At 39.1% G+C, this 16,446-nt stretch overlaps 1 protein-coding gene across 3 annotated transcripts in view; it reads right to left on the bottom strand.

Annotated features, from left to right (window-relative positions):
- Nucleotides 1–16,446, bottom strand: part of LOC114351279 (NAD kinase-like) — a 40,329-nt gene that overhangs the window by 12,512 nt on the left and 11,371 nt on the right. The window contains exon 1 of one of the 3 annotated variants that reach the window (XM_028302425.1): nucleotides 12,007–12,566. The exons of the other annotated variants lie outside the window; for them this stretch is intronic. Within the exon in view, the coding sequence (XP_028158226.1) occupies nucleotides 12,007–12,206 (200 nt within the window). The 5' untranslated portion in view covers nucleotides 12,207–12,566. Of the gene's footprint in view, nucleotides 1–12,006; nucleotides 12,567–16,446 lie in introns of those variants that run through there. 3 annotated transcript variants of the gene reach the window in all.

Below are 16,446 nucleotides of genomic sequence, written 5' to 3'. Positions count from 1 at the left end.
CGATAACAATCGTACAAATTTAATTTTCGCGTTTTAAAGTGGTTCTCGTTTTGCAATTTATGATTGCACAGTAATAAATAAATTTTAATATGCACTTGATAACATAATCATCCATTGGCGAATCTTTATAAGGACACAATATTGCTAGTGTTCGGTTGTTTGGGGTCCAAAGTACGAGGTCTTTACCGCAAGGTGACAGACACAGTAAGTAGGTTTAATTTAAGCATACACCTTCCTTGGCCAATAGCTTGGCCACCAAATAGAAAGAAAAAAAAACCTTTATGTTTAATTCGCTTGACGAGACAAGACAAAGACACATGTTTGTGATGGATAGATTTATTTTAATCCACATCGAGGAAGCTCTTAGCCTGCAACTCCTCACCTGATGGAAAGTGATGATCAGGACTACGGTGGAAACGAGCTTCACCGAAATCGTCAACCAAAGAGGAATTTGTTCTTTCCGATGAACTTCTCTTACTCTACATCTGTAAGATAGGCTGAAGATAGATGCACGAAGAGAGATATCTTCATAGTTCATGTTTAAACTGAATACAGTTCAATCTTATGAGAAAGCGTATACTATACATATTACGGTGGTATATTCTCGACTTTATCTAGTATCGTAGGAGTCGTGTACAGTGTATTATTATTAATCACTCGAATGGTTTGTGTTGGAGTTGTGACAGATGTGACCCAGTGCAGCCTTATCACGGCAAAGATAACTTTAATAACCTCTCACAAGATTGTATAAACCTACCATAGACTGAGAGTACCTACGTAACTGACCTTTTAGTGGTCATTGAACATGCTCATGGTGTCATAGTTTTTCAGAACTGAAACTGAGATAGTCACACATGAACAGGAGATAGGGAGCTTGATGGGGCAGTCATGAAAATCTGAGAGAACTGTGATCTCATGGGATCCAGAAGAAGATGAGGAAGATTGGTCTGCTGAAATGTGAAAAAGACAGGAAAGACTAGCTTTCGATTTATAACGAAGGTAATAAATATTACAGCCTGGCATTTAGGAGATGACCTTTCCTTAAATTGGTTGGATATCTCGAGAATATATCCCTTGCCCGCAAACTTTCTCACGATTGATCAAAAAGTCACAGAAAGTGAATTTGTACAATTTATGATCAAACAGGGTCCTACGGATTACCTCGATTGGTGTTCGTATGCGTGTTGTAATAAAGGCGGGTTTAGCTTGCGAGTGCGGAGTTAAGGATTGTACCACAGTCCACAAAACTTTCACTATCTACTTGGGGCAATGTGCGTCACAGACGCATTGGGAGGTTGGTGCAACAATAGCTAGCGCGTGTACGTCCAATTTTGGGGTAATACTAATAAATAAATATAAAAAGTATAATTATGCATTAAAATGTAAATAGGACATAGATACGAGTAGGTATAGCAGGTATTTGGTTAAACTTAAGCTGAGTCACCAGCGCGTTTTCCCCTACACAATCAACAAAACATATCAACATTCAACATTTTTTGTAGTTAATTCGGTTGGATGATGACATGTTTTTGTTGATCGTGTTTGTGTAGGTCAAAACGCGCTGGAAACCCGGCTTTATTTATCGATGTAAGTTGGATTCAATGAGTAGGTAAGTAGTAACTAAAATAAACTAATAAATATTACATATTATTCAATTAACACTTTGTAATCAGCTGATATTATTTTTGTTATAATTATAAAGCAATATTGAATGAACATCTATTGTTTCGCAAATAAACAAGATTGTATTACCTAACACACAAACAGGCAGACATTGATAAACTTTGTACATAATTGTACTTTGTTTTTAGCGTTAAAATAATAATTTCACGCCAGAAGGTTTTTACTTATTCAGTCAAAACAAAACATTTTTATCAATAAAATAAAGCCAGACACGTAAAATTGCCATGACAACCGAGGCATAAACATAAACCACAGTAGATATATGAGCTAAAGCAGTACGGAAACTTAGCCCTTTCGGCGAGTTAAATACCTACACTTCAACTGAGTGTTAGGGTTGGCACTCTTAATCTTTATAAAATTAATAAGGTTCTGACTTACTTATTTATTAAAACGTTTATTTAGGTTTTTTAATTATAAAATACCTAATGGAATAAATTAATTGACTAAGTAGTTAACAAAAAAATAAAACGTTAATTAGGTTCTATAATGATCGAATACATAATCGAATATATTGATTAAGTACTATTAGAGGCCGGTAGAAGATATTCTATTCTCATAAATAAAATACCGGATACTTACTTTCACATAGCTATTGCCTCATTTTAAAATACAGTTCGTCACTTAGTACAAAAGCGCGCGGAGCAAATTACTTTATCAAATAGAACACATAAATTATTAAAAAGCGTAATTACATAATTTAAAAAGAACTATTACAAAATCAAATGTAAGCACTTTATTTAAAAAGTAATATTTAATTATTTTTACAATTCAGAATATATATATTACGAAGTTTAAAAAATGAAAGTTCTGGTTTTGAAGATGCCGAGTTCAAGCAGACGTATACTACGCAATACACTCGTGGCATGTTTTTTAAAAATACAACGGACAGTGCATGCAATAAAATTATTATTAAAAACACAACGCGCGCGACACCCGCGACGGATGGACTGCGAGGTTCGCTTAGAGCTCGTGTAAAGCGTGCGTCTGTGTGCGTGAGTCTGATTTCGAGCGTTTGTATGAAGCTTCCGTACTGTTTGATTTATCTACTGTGCATAAACCTTTACTGGACGGAGGTAATGGAATAAAATGTTATTATACATATTGTAACATTTACCGGATTTTTATAGGATACCTACCTAGGATGGTATGCAAGTTTGTTATCAAGCAATAGGATTCAATATAGAGGAACATTAATTTCTATCCAGCTAAAAACGGCCAGTCTGTATAGTAATAATTTTAGGTAGACATATTTTTCGCGTTAGAAAACTGAAAATTAGAAAATACATTCGTGTCCAATTACGGCCTATTACATTTCCAGGCTTAGAAATAGCTTAGAATTATAAAATTTTCACTTTATTTTGACGATCAAAAGTTATTCATCGATTGAAACTGCGTAGGGAAACGATTTAAAAGTAAAATAATTAAAAAATAAGAGTAGAAAATAAAACTTTATTCACCTACAATACAATCTACTAGTAGCTAGGTAATACGAGTATATTATGTAATAGAGCATAGCCAATGTATTTATGGCATAGGTGTCTCAACGTTTTATGTCCTGATGACCACAATAGGATCTAGTCGGCCATTGATTGATTCACAATGAATCAGTTACACATGGCAGCTGGACAAGGCAGCGTTATAATGGGTGGTGCGTTGCTGTGCCAAAATTATAAACAATAACAATTGAATGATCAAACGAACTTACCAAGTGAAGTTCGATCTAAATTATCCTGTTTTCGCCGAAGAGATTTATTTTACCATGTAGTACCCCTGTACGACAAGCCAATCCGCACACAATATTCAGCGCAGTAGTAGTAAAAACCGGCCAAGTGCGAGTCGGGCTCGCGCACAAAGGGTTCCGTAGCAGCAAATATAATAAACTTATTATGTCAATTTAATCAACCTATCTCAAAAACTATAAGAGATACTTTGATCAAACCAAAAATCGTTGAAAGAGTTAATTAGCATGCATCACCTCTATTTTTTTTAGAATTTTATACCCCGTAGTTATAAAAATAGAGGGGGGGGGACATACTTTTTACGACTTTGAGAGCTGATAAATCAATTTTAAGCTTAGTTATTTTAATTAATAATAACAGGTGACGGATTTATCTGGTAAAACCGTAAGTAGAATGGAATTAACTCCTCCCGATCCCCCGGATCCTCCGGACCCGGCCTCCTGTACAATGGACATCTCTCAACCGCTGTTTTCCCAAGCCGCTACAAAACGCCGCCTGGATTCGGAGGTTCCTTCTGAACCCGCAAAGAGATCCAATAACCCTTCTGCTGCAATGTCATCTCCAAGCAGCCAACCGGTGTACACGCACCCATCTCTTGTTATCGCACCAAAAGTCTACAGTGACCTTGACAAAGGCCCTTTTATTGTCCACGTATCGCGCATTGAATCCGAGCCTAATGCTCCAACTTTCATCCAGCCAATTAGGTTCGGAAAATTCTTGGTCAATAACAAAATTAAGGACGTGATTAATGATGGTATCAAGAAAATAGGGAGAAACAGAATCTCTGTTGAGTTCACCTCTGCCAGTTCTGCCAACAAATTTTTGAGTAGTGAGATTCTATCCCTTTGCAAATACTCAGCAACAATCCCGACGTACAACGTGACCCGTATGGGTCTCATTAAACAAATCCCCTCAGATCTTCCAATGGAAGAACTCGCGGAGTCATTGACAATCCCTGATGGTTGTGGCATCCTGCTAAAAGCTCGTCGTCTAAACAGGAAAGTGACCACAGACGGACAGGCGTCCTGGGTCCCAAAAAATGGCTACTGGTTAACATCGCGCGTTAACTTGGAGCTAAAAATGGGTCAAAGTTACGCGTCGTGTCACAACGCTTATAATAAAAATGTACGAGCACTTGCACAAAATAGTTGTTACAACCAACCTTGTGTTGGGTCTAATTCTCGTCACTACACTGCACAACTTAAAATAATTACGTTTTTTGTCGGTAAAAACGTCCTGGTGACGTCACTTAAGCATTTTTCTTATACTGCGTGCGGTCGTTGCGCGTGCGCACAAAGGAATGAGACCGCTCGGACACCGAGCCCACAGCGTGGTAGGGGTGGGGTTGCCCGCTCTTTTGTTTTTTACTACTACTGCGCTGAATATTGTGTGCGGATTGGCTTGTCGTACAGGGGTACTACATGGTAAAATAAATCTCGGAGGCGAAAGCAGGATAATCTATGTACCTCCAGAGATAAAAGTAGATGAATATTCCAGCGCAAATTGTTCCAAAAAAGGTAATTAGCAGCAGATTTAATGACTAACTAGACAGCTAAGTCCTGAGAAAATCTACAGAAATCTGGTGAGATTGGCGAGAATGCTTTAAACACAAAAGGATTTGTGAATTTTAGAAAGCAGCACAAACACACAATGATCCAGACGTACGAGAATTTCACTCGATTATAATATTCAATGCTTTCTAGACTAATTGTATGAACTGGGCTGGAACATATGCAAATGATTGTTTTGCTTTAATTTTGGAATAAAAGGCGTAAAACTGAATTCTCTGTAAATATTGTGTGACTTGCAATTTCAGCTTCAGGTCAACACACAATAGATTAAGAATGAAAGAAAAAACATTTATTTGACACACATTAAGAATTACAGAACTACAATAGGTGAAGCGGCAATATTATTGAAAAATAAAACAAAGTAGAAAGTTCAATTCTGACAGCAAGAGAAACCGCGGGTTTTGGTTAGTCACAAAACAAACAAGTAAAGGTCGGCTCATGATACAGCCATGCATTAATGAAGTCGGCATGACCAGAGCCAGGCTATCTGTTGAATAACTCATGTGCGCACCAATCGCTCGGCGTAGACACGTAAGACGTAATGTTAGGTAGTCACTATCGAGTACTGCAGTACTTGGATGGGATATAAAATCACTTGATGAAACAATAGTAATTATTTTTAAACATGACTAATTCAACCAATCAGTAGGTAATTTTAATTTCAAATCTAGTAGTCTGTCAAGTAGGGACTAGGGACACTTTTAGAGGCATAAACACACTAGAGGTGGGCGCCACGCCGGCGCGCCGCCGCCGCCGCGAAATTTTTCACGCCGCCGCCGCCGACGATCGGCTGTCGGCGCGCCGACTCCTGACTATTTTTTTTTTTTTACAAATATTTATACTGTGCGGGAATCGAATCCGCGACCTCCGGCATAGATTACTAACGTTTCTAACACAAAATTGCAAAGAACTGCATGCCTAGCAATACCGAGTGCATTTAGGACTACGCCAACTAAGCATTGGAAATTATTCTGCGACTGCCTCCACTGTACTTGGCGCTAGAAGTGGACGCAAGAAAGGCGCTGCACTGACTGAAGGGGGCGGGACTTTGGAGTACATTCAAACCTTGCATCAAACACACAAGAATGGGGAGCGATCCTCAATTAGATGCAATAACGCACATGGGAAGTAATACACTGCGTTTTCCGGTACGCGGCCTCCACCCCAGAACCTTGCTGCCCCATCGGCCATCACTTCTGCGTACTATGTGCCCTGTCCACCGCCACTTCAGCTTCCTAATCCGTCGGGCTACGTCAGCGACTTTAGTTCGTTTACGGATCTCCTCATATTTGATTCGATCTCGTAAAGAAACACCGAGCATAGCCCTCTCCATAGCACGCTGTGCAACTTTGAGCTTCTGTATAAGGCCCATAGTGAGAGGCCACGTTTCCGAGCCATAAATCATCACAGGTAACACACATTGGTTGTAGACTTTCGTCTTCAGGCACAGAGGTATTTTGGACGAAAAGATGTTGTTGCGTAGTTTCCCGAACGCTGCCCATCCGAGTTGAATTCGACGATTGACCTCCTTCTGGAAATTGGACCTACCTAGCTGAATCGTTTGTCCGAGGTAGACATACTTGTCAACAATCTCAAGAATCGAACTTCCAACCGACACCGGGTAGAGCGCAACATGAACGTTCGACACAAGCTTCGTTTTGTCCATATTCATCCGAAGGCCTACCTGTTGGGAAACTCGATTAAGGTCTTTGAGCATGGTGCCGAGGTCCTCCAGCGATTCTGCCATGACCACAATATCGTCGGCAAACCGAAGGTGAGTGATGTACTCGCCGTTAACGTTTATGCCGTATACTTATCCTTTCCATTGCAGGAGTTTGAAAGCGTCTTCCAATGCCAATGTCTCTCCAACGATGCCGTATTGACTATCGGTATATCGAGGTACTAAAGTGCTTGTACAAAAACGCCACCATGTCAGTCCGAGTAGGTACAGGAGCAAGGTACGAGGGCGATTCCTCTACAGCGAGGCATAAGACAGGGAGATGTTATATCTTCGAAACTGTTCACCGCGGCATTGGGGGACGCTTTCAAACTCCTGGAATGGAAAAGATACGGCATAAAAGTTAACGCAAAACGCAGCATGGGACGTCCACCCACAAGGTGGACCGACGACCTGATAAAGGCGCTGTATGCACGCCGCTACCAACCGTGCGATGTGTAAGTCATTGGGGGAGGCCAATGTTTAACAGTGGACGTCCTGTGGCTGAAATGATGTTGATGATGATGAAGTAATACAATGCAGCTTAGGTACATGATTAGCAAGGATTTTAAAGTGTCTATACCAACAAGGGAAGTCTGGAAAAGGGGACCATAAGATTTTGGTGAGTATACTGACGGCTCCAAGATGGACTCAGGATCGGGAGCGGGAGTCTACTCCAAACGATCCATGTACAGTAAAAGCTTAGGGAGGTTTACAATAGTATTTCAAGCTGAAACCTATGACCTAATCATGTGTGCACTAAGGAATATAGAACAGGTGAATAAAAAGCGCGACAGTCAGGTAGCACTTAAAGCCATTGCGTCAATGAGGGTTGGATCTAGACTCGTTCTGGAGGCAATCTTGGCACTGAATAAACTTGGAAGGCTTGACAGGGTGACCCTAATGTGGGTACCTATCTGGACATACAGGAATCGAAGGCAATGAGAGTGCCGACAGTCTAGCGAAACAAGGATCAGAGGCGACACCTATTGGTCCAGAGCCGATAGTGCCCTCTTCTATAAGCACCGCACACATGGCTATGAGGCAATAAGTAGGAGGCATAGAGCTGAATGAGTAAGCTCCAACGGTATGAGCCACTCCAAATTATTCCTAAAGGGAAACTCAGATCATGGGAAAAACTCATATTCTATGGAAACAGAAGGCAAGCTCGCGTGATCACGGGTGCGTTAACAGGACACTACACTACGAACCACATGCTCCACAAGATGGGCTGAACATGCAGAGTCTATGAAATATCTACTGCGCGAATGCGACGCGCTAGCGAGAACAAGGATGGGTCTCCTGGGGTCGGCATAGTCGGCACCAGAAGATTATAGGTCCATCTCACACAAGCACTTGATTAGCTTTATGGATAGGATATTTGCGGATGAGAGGGAATAAAGGTATGGGGGAGCACAAAAGACACCGATTCGACGTGCACTACGCTCATGCGCGGCCCTGAACAAGATAAGATAAATGATCAAAAGAGCTGATAAGCTAATTTACTGGGAGAGACGGAGCAGTGGCTCTACCTCGTTAAACCCCAACCAATTTCAAACCTAATTATAGTCTTGACGACAGACTGTAAACAAACAGATTTTTTTAAAGAAATAATGAGTCAAAGTCAAGGTCAAAGGTCAAGGTCACGCCGCCGACGCCGCCGCCGCCGAAGTCAAAAAGTCGGCGCGCCGCCGCCGGCTAGTTCTATATCGGCGCCCACCTCTAAAACACACATACATCACCTAGTTCTTAGAGCAATGCTATAACTAGTAGAACACGGAAAGATCATGAAATTGAATTGTAAGTACTCGTATGTAAACAGTAACTAAAAGTTCCAGAATTTTAAATCTTGCTACATTATATCAAACTTGATGAACTCGCTACGTGAGTTCCTGATAATGCCTGAACTTGGATAAAAACAGTTTTATTGTCGCTGAGATAATAATTGAGAAGTAATAGAACTACTTATGTATCATAGTTATTACAAATTCTAGCATCAAGAGTCATATCTCAAACTAAATTATAAATACCTTAAAAAAATCGAACTGCCTAAGGCGGGAATCGAATCGAATAAGACAGTTCGATTTTTTCAAGTTATTTATAATTTAAATATGTATCAGTTCAAAAACCAGTAATGAAAGTAAGAAATCCTGAAAGATCGTCGATTAACATTGTATTATGCAAAATGAATGTTTGCAATCAATGCGCACGAGCATTGTGCAACACGCGCCGGGTGTGAAATTAGAGCGAAAACAAAGTTTTTTTTACATAAATATTTGATTATATCACTGACAATTTGTAAAACAATTTTATCATATTTTTAATGGCAAGCAACGCCTTGGAAAAAGATCTGGTTTTGCTCATGTCAATGTAAGGTGGTGGTCCATAATTATACATAAGCCCATGCCGCCGGACGTTTCATTACAAAATCTTTATAACTTAATCATAAATGCTATAATAACCAACTTTCTAATAAACTCAATTTAAAATTAATATCTAACATCCCTACTAAACGTGTATCAATCTTATTAATCAACTAGCGGCCGCCCGCGACTTCGTACGCGTGAATCCCGTTTTTCCCGCTAATTCCCGTTCCCGTGGGAATTTCGGAAATTCCTTTCTTAGTGCACCTCTACGGTACCTAAGCTACGTCCCTTCCAAATTTCAAGTGCCTACGTTTAGCCGTTTAGGCTGTGCGTTGATCTGTCAGTCAGTCAGTCAGTTTCTCCTTTTATATATTTAGATAAATACCTAGCCAAGTTAGAATCTAGCCGCAGCTAAAACGTGTAGAACCAGATTCCCTGCGCAGTGCCATGCCATTACTGATGGAACTGGTCATACTAAAACAGACTTAATTATTGCATTTTCCTATGCATTTCAATGTGGGAAAGTCGAACTGACTGGAAGTTTCTAAGAACCTTTTGACACGCTCGAGCGTTGATTGACCAGCTTTCAGCCAATTATATCTACCTAGATTTTTTTCTAAGGTTCCGTCTAACTGCCACTTGTTTACAATGTGGAAAAATCTTTTTCACTCGGTAGATGCAAAGCATGACAAAGAAGACAATTAAGTACCTACCCTAAACAATTTTCCGACTTTCATGAGATTTTCCTGAAAACACTATTAGAGCTATCACTTAGACGGATTTTCCAGCTGAAGGTTGATCAATTATTAAAAAACCAGGGGAGACTTGAAAGCTCACATGCCCACATTGCTAGCGATGAGTAGCGAACACTGTTCCAAGAAGACAGTCAAATTCAAAGTCAAAATATTATTAGTAGACTAAATAAGTACTTACAAATCGTCAAACATTTTGCCCAGAGGGTAGCCCTAGGCTACTACCCCTGTCTACTGATACCAATACCATACCCCATATACGATATTAACGACATTATCAGGTCTTTTATAGCAGAGTATTTATGTAGAGCGCAGTATTTACGTATGAGAGAGATTGATTAATTCCAACCAAAAACAAAAGGCATTCAAAACTGCTTATTAGCCGGAGCCGTATGGAGGTAAGATTTCGAAATAGCATTTCCTTTGAATATTCAGATAAAAGTAATGATTAGAGCCGTAATGGGCAATTTGTGCGAAGGTTGCAGTCGCGCACCGAGAGCTATCTGGGTCGTCACAAATGTGTTTACGGAGATATAGGGTAACCTGAGAGAAACCTTATGCATGCAGCGACAGACAGACCACCGCAAAACTGGTGGCTTATTTTTTTCTTTAAAAGGAAAACTATCTCTTAAAGATCAATAAGTGCGGTCTTGGAAAAATACTACTTACATGTAGAGAGGTTTACCTTTGAGACTTTTAGTAAATATATTTTTGTTCCTTAAACTTGTCAATTGGGGAAGATTTAAGTTTACGCAACTCTACCAGAATATTAATTAGATAATACATTTTCTCTCTCGCACAGGGTAATTAGTAATTAAACAACGGATAAACATACGTAAAATACATTTGCCTCGTAGGAAAAGTTTTCAGACAACAATAACTGATGTATTTATAAAAATATAATGTTATTTATACAGGACTACAGAAGTTAATAATAGAGACCTAAATGTCAATACAACGGTTTGCAAAATATACCGTCCAATAGGCCAGGTTATAATTATGTTGAATTTAGTGGTTATGGGTTGAAATGACAGGTCAAAAACAAGTCTAGCTGGATGCAATTTGCTAAACCATGTTAGTGAGACTGGACCATTAACGGCATTTCGTATGGTGACTCATCCAGTTGAAATGCCATTTTATATCTCATTCCGCATCTTGTTTATTTATGTCTACTTTAACCGGGTAAAGTGAACAATTTATAAAAAAAATGCCACAAAATAGAGAAATTGATTTTGCAGTCAATTTGTGAATTTTGTGATTGAAATATCGCACACAGGGATCATAAATTAGATTGCATGTTGTCGCTTATTTTATAACGGCAAATATGAAATATTGTTATAAATATAAATCCGATATTATTAATTAATTAGCACTTGACATCAATGTTCGTGAAAATAGTCACGAGCGAAGGCATAACCTGAATAAAGTAGCTTATAAATCATGCGAATAATTTCAGGTGCGGACTAACGATTATATCAAACCTTTTCGTTTGTCATGATTATGATAACGAACGCGATGATTAAATTAAGACCGATATGGCCCCGAAGCAAGATAATGCCTAGAAGACGTATTCCTTTGAAAAAGATAAACTTAAAGAAGATATTCGAAAAGCAGAAAACAGCCAAAAGGCGAAGCAATGCTACTGTCAGTAGTAATTAGGGCATAACATCCTTTTGCACGCCAAGCCTTGAAGATTACATCCACTTAGCTACTGCAGGGCCGGAGGAGGAGGTAACGCAGCGTAAAATACAATAACAATATTAAAGGTTTTCCTCAAACAAAATCCATTAGACAAACACGAGTTGAGTTATCAGTAGGTACAATACACTCGTGTAGTAAAAAACACACAAATGAATTTTATCGTTGTAGCTATACGAGCCAGAGTACTCGTAAATATCGTTCAAAACGCAAGAAATGAGTTATCACGGCGAAAGTAAAACTTGAATTATAATTAGGGCCTAATTTGATTATGCACCGATTTATTAACGCTCATTGAATTGCATTGCATTACAACATAAACAAACATGCAATTTGCTCAAGGACACGATGTGTGGTTCTAGAAAACAGTATTAACTTCTGATACATATGGAGCTGTGGGAATATTTTTCGGCGTGTTTTGAGACAAAACACATGACTCGCGTGCTTGTGACGTGAATGCTAAGGAGTGGACGGACTTACGGCCATGTGCCAGATCGCCGCCGGCGGTGGGCCTTGGGCTGCGGCTCCGGCAGAGCGTGCAGCAAGGCCTGCGGGATCAGGCTCTTGGAAGGCTTGCGGCGACTCAGCCGGTACTCGGTCCTCTCCACGGCGCTCTTGCACAACCGCAGCGTCGTCAGCTCGCTCTCCGACCCCGACCAAAGAGACTCCATTGATAACATTTTTCCAGCAATCAAAACATCACACTTGTACGAGAATCCAAAGCCGTTTACCGTCAACTATCACACTACCATCGATCCGTTAACTTCAACGTCCAATTTCAAAACTCCGCTAAAGTTTGACTTGAAATTTTGGGCACGGTGATTGCTGCTGTGCGGCGCGAAATCGCGTTGCAAAATTGACACATGTAGCTCGTTTGACTGGATGCTTGTGTATGGCAAGGCTACGCGCGATTGCAGTTTGTGAATTATTGAGTTACACGGAAACGTATGCGGAGTTCGGCCACGCCAGAGCGTACGTGAGAGCTCGCGTGGAGCCCCGGACCGACTGTACGGCGATGCCGGCGTTATCCGCGCGGTGTATGTTGCTGCGAGCGAAACACGACGCTGTAGAGTGCTCGAAAATTGCAAACAAAAGCCGTCTGGACGCCCGTTATCGCAAATTACGGATCATAAGCGGCGGCGATTCGTGACACAAATTCGGAAGCTTAATTTGTCTTCAACGGTCTATGGCTAAGCGCAACAACTTTAAACAATCCGAAACGGTTTAAAATGTAGAGACTACACAAACAATGCGGAACAGTTTCAAATGTAGAGACTGCACAAAACAGCTTTAGAGCTGTTACTTTTGTTTCAGACTTTAGTAAATGTTGAATTTTAAATTGTTTTTAAATGGAAGTAGGTAAAAGCTCTAAAGATAATACCTAAGTAATGGTACTTTTCAAGCTTGCCTAATTCAGGAAAAATATCATAATCATAATGGTATGATTATGATATTTTTCCTGAATTAGGCAAGCTTGAAAAGTAATGAAATTTTGGAAAAAGTAGGTACCTAGACTTGAATTGCTTTTTAAGGGCTAATCACGCACTAAACATGACGATTCAGTTTTTAATGACACGTATTAGTAAAAATGGTCCATAACTTGCTTTCTTCTTTCTTTCTCTCAATTGCCAAATGAAGTAACATTTTTATTTCACGATTATAGACACTATTACACTAATGAATAAGAAATAGATTTTCTCCTTCGTGCTTCATTAAAATTATGAGCAGATCAATTTGATATACAATACGATAAATAATTTCATTCCGATATTACGAACGAAAAGACAAATGAGGAAAGTACAGAGGCAGAAAAGATCGTTTCTTAATTGTTACTTTTTTACGAAGAAACATTAAAGTAATTTTAATTGGTCATTAGAGATAATTGTAATCACCTGCAAATAATAAATTGCATTCGAATGAGAAATGTTTTGTTTGCTTTCGTGTAATTTAGTAAAGACGTAAGTAATTGGAATTGAACGATGAAGACGTCCGTCTATGTTCTTATGAAGAAAACTCTACATAAAATAAGAGAGGGTCCGTCATATTCCTCGACCTGCACTGGAGAAGTGGAGACTGACATGACATAAATTGCCCTAGTGATAATAATGTCCAAGGTTGTAAGTACCACCCACATCATTGTCTATTCGTTCACAAGAAACCAATTGTATACAGGGTGTTTGGTAAATGGGTATATGAGCCGACACTAGCCCATGTTAACATGGGCATATTAATGGTATGGTGAAGTCAGAAATTTTATATCATCATTTTATTTTTTTTAATTTTCATACAAAATAAATTTTATAAAATCCGATTTGTATGAAAATTAGAATAATTAAAATGAAGATATCAATTTTCTGACTTCACCATACCATTTATATGCCCATGTTAACATGGGCTAGTGTCGGCTCATGTACCCATTTACCAAACACCCTGTATTTGGAAAGTAATAGCTTGGAATATAAACCCATAGCGTGCTTATTGAAGGGGCTGAACAACCTAGCTGAGAAACCAATAAACTTTTATAGAAATGTAAGGTTCGGTGTGCAGTAAGTCCAGAGACATGGGTGGATAAGTATTTTAAGTAGTTCTAAAGCTAAAGTTTTAGCTTAAGTTCTAGCTTCTAGAGTTTTGCCTAGCTCAAACTGCATAGAATCTAATATTAGCGCATATTGCCACATGTTCTAAGTCTTGAGTAGGAAATGTAGGCGCGGTGCGGTCAGTGAAGCCAAAAGGCATCGTCCTAAAACTGTTACATTCCTGGCGGGTCGCGGCGTGCCGCATGAGTCAACGGGGCGGCGGCCGCGCGGCTGCGCCAGCCAGGTCGCTGCGTTTCCATTGTGCAACGAGAATTCTTTACTTAAGGTTCAGCCAAAGTGCCAAACCAACGCGTGTAGCCTGCGTGCGCGTTGGCGACCTTACCGATTTCTACTGATCGCCCATTGCCGTCGCGTACACCTATAGGCTACACGCGTTGGTTTGGCCGAACATTCCCACCAAAGGCAAAGTGGTAATGGTAGAGCAAGCTATTCGGGACGTGTATAAGCGCCATGAAAAAGGCCTCTAAGTACGGAAAGTTTTTAAGGCCATAAGTATACACTTTTATTGACCAATAGTTTGAAAGGTTCTTAACGACCGGTACCAAATTCGATGTATAGCCTGACCAGGAACATAAAAACCCTGGCATAGAGGCGCTTCAATTGCATTTGATAGTGCAACACTGGGTACAGTCGTACTTGTATTAAATTAATAGGCTAACTTTATGTATCAGGATTCAGGATTATAGGCTAATTTAATATTTTCATAAATTAACAAAAACATATATTATAGGTAAACTGGTTTAAATAAATTAAATGAAACCATCAATCGAGCAAGTAGGATTTTATTATTATTCATCAATAATCAAATTCTGAACTTGAATATTCAACTACAATGTCTGCTCATGAACGCTTCAAACTCGGTACTTCTTTCCCAATTCCATAAAATTCAATACTTACAAAGTGACAAAAAACTTTAAAATAGGTAGTTGAAACAAACCACAGCTAATTTTCATAGTTGACTGTACTATACGATAAACATGTCAGTCAATTTGACAACCTTTGTCGGAAACATTATTCAATGAAAATATTGTCCGAACCCATAGTATTTCTCTTCGACAAATACTTTAACACATTGTGAACCACTTTTCTTTCACGACTATAAAAAGATTTTAGCAATTCAATTCACAAAATCAATTGCGCACATTTTTTTATTTTTTTTATTTTTTATTTGTGGCAACCAAACCTCTCTGGGAGGTTTATTTCTGCCAATGTCGAGTGAAAAATATTGACATAGTTATCAATAGAACGTGGGTGTTTCAGTTCTATTGATTTTTCATGGATTCCGTGGAGTTAAGTATGCCCGTAAGCAGGTTTCGAGACGCCACCGGGTCCAAAGCGGGTTGTTCATACGACAACCCACTCGACACTCGATGCGCGCTCAAATTCGAAGTATTTCAATGTTTTTTATAATTTATCACTTCACTGCACTTTAGAACACAAAATAACACCAAATTTGTACACTAAAGTCCATTAAATAATAAATTGAAACCATTAAAACAGATCGACCATGCTTCCCGTTCAACTACCCTCCACGGAATCCTTGCGCACATTTAAAATAAAGTTTGTTTACACTTTGACAGCAATAGACTGACATGCAAGGTGACATGTCAATGAAGTTTTTAGTTACTGTTGCCATTAAAAGAAATTAGTACCATTAATTTTCCGCAACATGGCGAGGGTTTTTATGTTCCTGGTCAGGCTATAATGTGCTTACTTTCATGCTGAAACAGTCCGATTAAACTATCGGTCGAGAAGTTTTCGGTCTGCGGGGACTCTTGCATTGCATTAGAGTTGAAATTATTGTCATCATTGCAGGAGGAAGATCTTCTTCAATTTACTTTTGAGAGGATTTGACCTACAATCCTCTTGCTGACTAGATGGGTTGTGTAGAGCACATTATGACTTATGAACATACGACGAACGCGTGCGAAAACATGAAATGTATTGTCGATGATACTGAATAAACATTTTTTCTTTCTTTCTTTCAAAACAAGCGAGCAAAGAAATAATTAAAGTATTGTGTAATGGAAACGGGTAATCGTTTTTGTTGTGAATGAAACCGTGTCACAGAAGTAAACGCGTGGGATTTATAAAAAGTAAATCAGAAATATAAATTAAACTTCATTATTTGGAACAGTATGATGTGCAATATGGATTATGAAGGTAAGTAAAGGCAAAGCAGCCGGCTCAATTTTTTTCTCGTAAGTAACTCGTAGTTTGTGATGGGACTCAAGTCATTAGTTATTATAAACCGACTTTATTTAGAATAGATTTCTTTTTCTTAATAAAATACGTAATTTATGAAAACGCCTGATATGTAACG

Source organism: Ostrinia furnacalis, unplaced genomic scaffold, assembly GCF_004193835.3.
Source record: "Ostrinia furnacalis isolate ACB-3 unplaced genomic scaffold, ASM419383v2 OfSCF1126, whole genome shotgun sequence".
Taxonomy (NCBI): Eukaryota; Metazoa; Arthropoda; class Insecta; order Lepidoptera; family Crambidae; genus Ostrinia; species Ostrinia furnacalis.
This window is presented reverse-complemented; position numbering and strand designations above follow the sequence as displayed.